At 53.5% G+C, this 2,102-nt stretch overlaps 1 protein-coding gene across 1 annotated transcript in view; it reads right to left on the reverse strand.

The window, feature by feature from the left end:
* MYBPC2 (myosin binding protein C2) overlaps positions 1 to 2,102 on the reverse strand; it is a 36,788-nt gene that overhangs the window by 33,096 nt on the left and 1,590 nt on the right. Inside the window, exons 3-6 of the mRNA XM_007957643.1 lie at positions 2,032 to 2,081; positions 1,728 to 1,929; positions 1,244 to 1,292; positions 995 to 1,054 (exon numbers count right to left, since the gene is read on the reverse strand). Of these exons, the coding sequence (XP_007955834.1) occupies positions 995 to 1,054; positions 1,244 to 1,292; positions 1,728 to 1,929; positions 2,032 to 2,081 (361 nt within the window). The remainder of the gene's footprint in view (positions 1 to 994; positions 1,055 to 1,243; positions 1,293 to 1,727; positions 1,930 to 2,031; positions 2,082 to 2,102) is intronic.

Below are 2,102 nucleotides of genomic sequence, written 5' to 3' on the forward strand. Positions count from 1 at the left end.
ACTGATGGGTTAGGAAATGGTTAGGTGGGCTGCTGGATGGGTATGTTGATGAAAAATGGTTGCCTGGGTGGAGACCAACAGATGAATCTACAGTAAGTGAGGTGTCAGGGATTTGGTTGGGGGGCAATAGGTGAGTAGAAGAATGGGTAAGTGGACCAGTAGATAATGAATATATGAGTGAGTGGACAATTGCTACATTGAACCTTATGAAATTGCCAGCAGTCAACCATTTTTGATTTATAGAACTGCAATCTCATATAGCTCAATCTAACAGAGAGCTGTCTAGGGGGATGCCTGTGTCAATAGAGAGATAAAGAGGTGATAGAGAAATGTGTGGCTAGATGGGTGCATGGGATGTTGGGTTCGGTTGGGAGCAGATGGAGAGACAGATGGGAAGGTGGATGTATGGTAGACAGATGGATGTATGGTGGATAGATGGATGACTAGATAGGTGGGAAAGTGGGTGGGCAAATGAATGGGTGAATGAATGAATGGGAGGGTGATATTTACCCATAGGTAAATGGGTGGATGGATAGGTGGGAAGATGGTGGGTAGATGAATGGATATGTGGGTAGACAGATAAATGGACAGCTGGTTAAATGGATGGATGGATGATTTGGTATGGGGATGGATTAGTGGGTGTGTGGATGGACAAATGGATGGACAGACGGCTAGGTGGTTGAAAAGATGGGTTCAAAGAAGAGTGAATGAATGTGAGGAGAATGGGTTAAAGGGTAGGTAAGTAAGTGAATTGGTGGGCAGTTGGTTGACAGGATAAGGGTGTGGGTGAGTGGGTAGACAGTAATAGACGGGGGGATGGATGGGTTGATGGGTTGACTATTGGGTGGGTCAGGGGGTGGATGGCTGCAGGAGAGGTTGAGTGGTGGACAATGAGTCTAGGGATGGCAGACAGGAAGCAGTAGAGGCCCTCCCTCAATCTTACCCACCATCCTCCTCCTTGAGCCCCCATTTCTCCGCCGTAGGCCAGGCTCACCTCTTCTTCAACAGGCCGCTGAAATCCAGCTCGCCTGCATTGTCCGACTTCCCTTCACCCCTGTGGTCATTGAGATGAGTGTGAACCCTACTGAAGTCCTGTCCCCCTCCCCCACCCACCCCAGGGTCCTCAGTCCTGGCCGCCCTCAACCCTCTCTTCTCCCACACCTCCCCCTCCCAAGGGAGATCCTCCTTTGGTCCTCGGCACCAAGAGATGGGGCCCCTCTCCCCAGCATCCAGGGTTACTTACGAACGCTTGAAGGTTTCTAGACTCTGTCCTGAAGCATCTTGACGAGGCGCTGGGAGGAGGCGATGGGGGGAAGGAGGAAGGAAGGTGAGCTGGAGGAAGAGTCTCCTCCAAGACGTGACCCTTCAAGGCTCTACAACCTTGCCAGGAACCCACTCACCATCTAAAGATGGACACCTTCACTCCCCAAGCCCTTCTTGACACATTTCGAGCCTGTATACCATGACCCTGGAATCCACATAACTTGTCTCCTAAGTCTTCGCATGCGCACCCCGAAACCCTGAACACTTTGACCCCCAAATCTACACCTCCTTGCAGTCTAAGCCTATAGGCTGCCTCTCCCAATTTGGAATCCCCTGATAAAGGTCCACCTATCCCCACCTCCACCCAAAGTCTGTACCTGTCACCCCACTCCTACGTACCTGGCTACAACATCCATCCCCCCACCCTGCACCCATAGCCCTTTGGCCCACCCCCGCCAGCGCACCCTCCACGTCGATGTTGAAGCCACAGCTGTCGCAGGCGTTCTTGGTTTTGACCTCGAGTCGGTAATCCCCACGGTCCCCCAGTACCACCTTCCCAATGTGCAGCTCCACGGTATATACCTGAGGGCCAGGGCCAGGGGTGTGGGTGCATGTGACAGCACCCCCCGGCCTCTTCACCATCCCCAGAGCCCATCTCCTAACACCCTCCAAGTCCTCCCGCCCCCACCTCACACCACAGCTGACAGACCCGGAGTAGAGAAGACTCAGCACCCAGGGGCTAGTTCCGCTTCACGCCCATGCTTGGACAGTCTTGACCCATGGGGCCCCAGGTCCCTGGCCTCCTGAGACTTCCTGGGGTGCACACAGCCAAGGCCAAG

This window comes from Orycteropus afer, unplaced genomic scaffold (assembly GCF_000298275.1).
Source record: "Orycteropus afer afer isolate SDZICR_OR568_19922 unplaced genomic scaffold, OryAfe1.0 scaffold00766, whole genome shotgun sequence".
NCBI lineage: Eukaryota > Metazoa > Chordata > Mammalia > Tubulidentata > Orycteropodidae > Orycteropus > Orycteropus afer.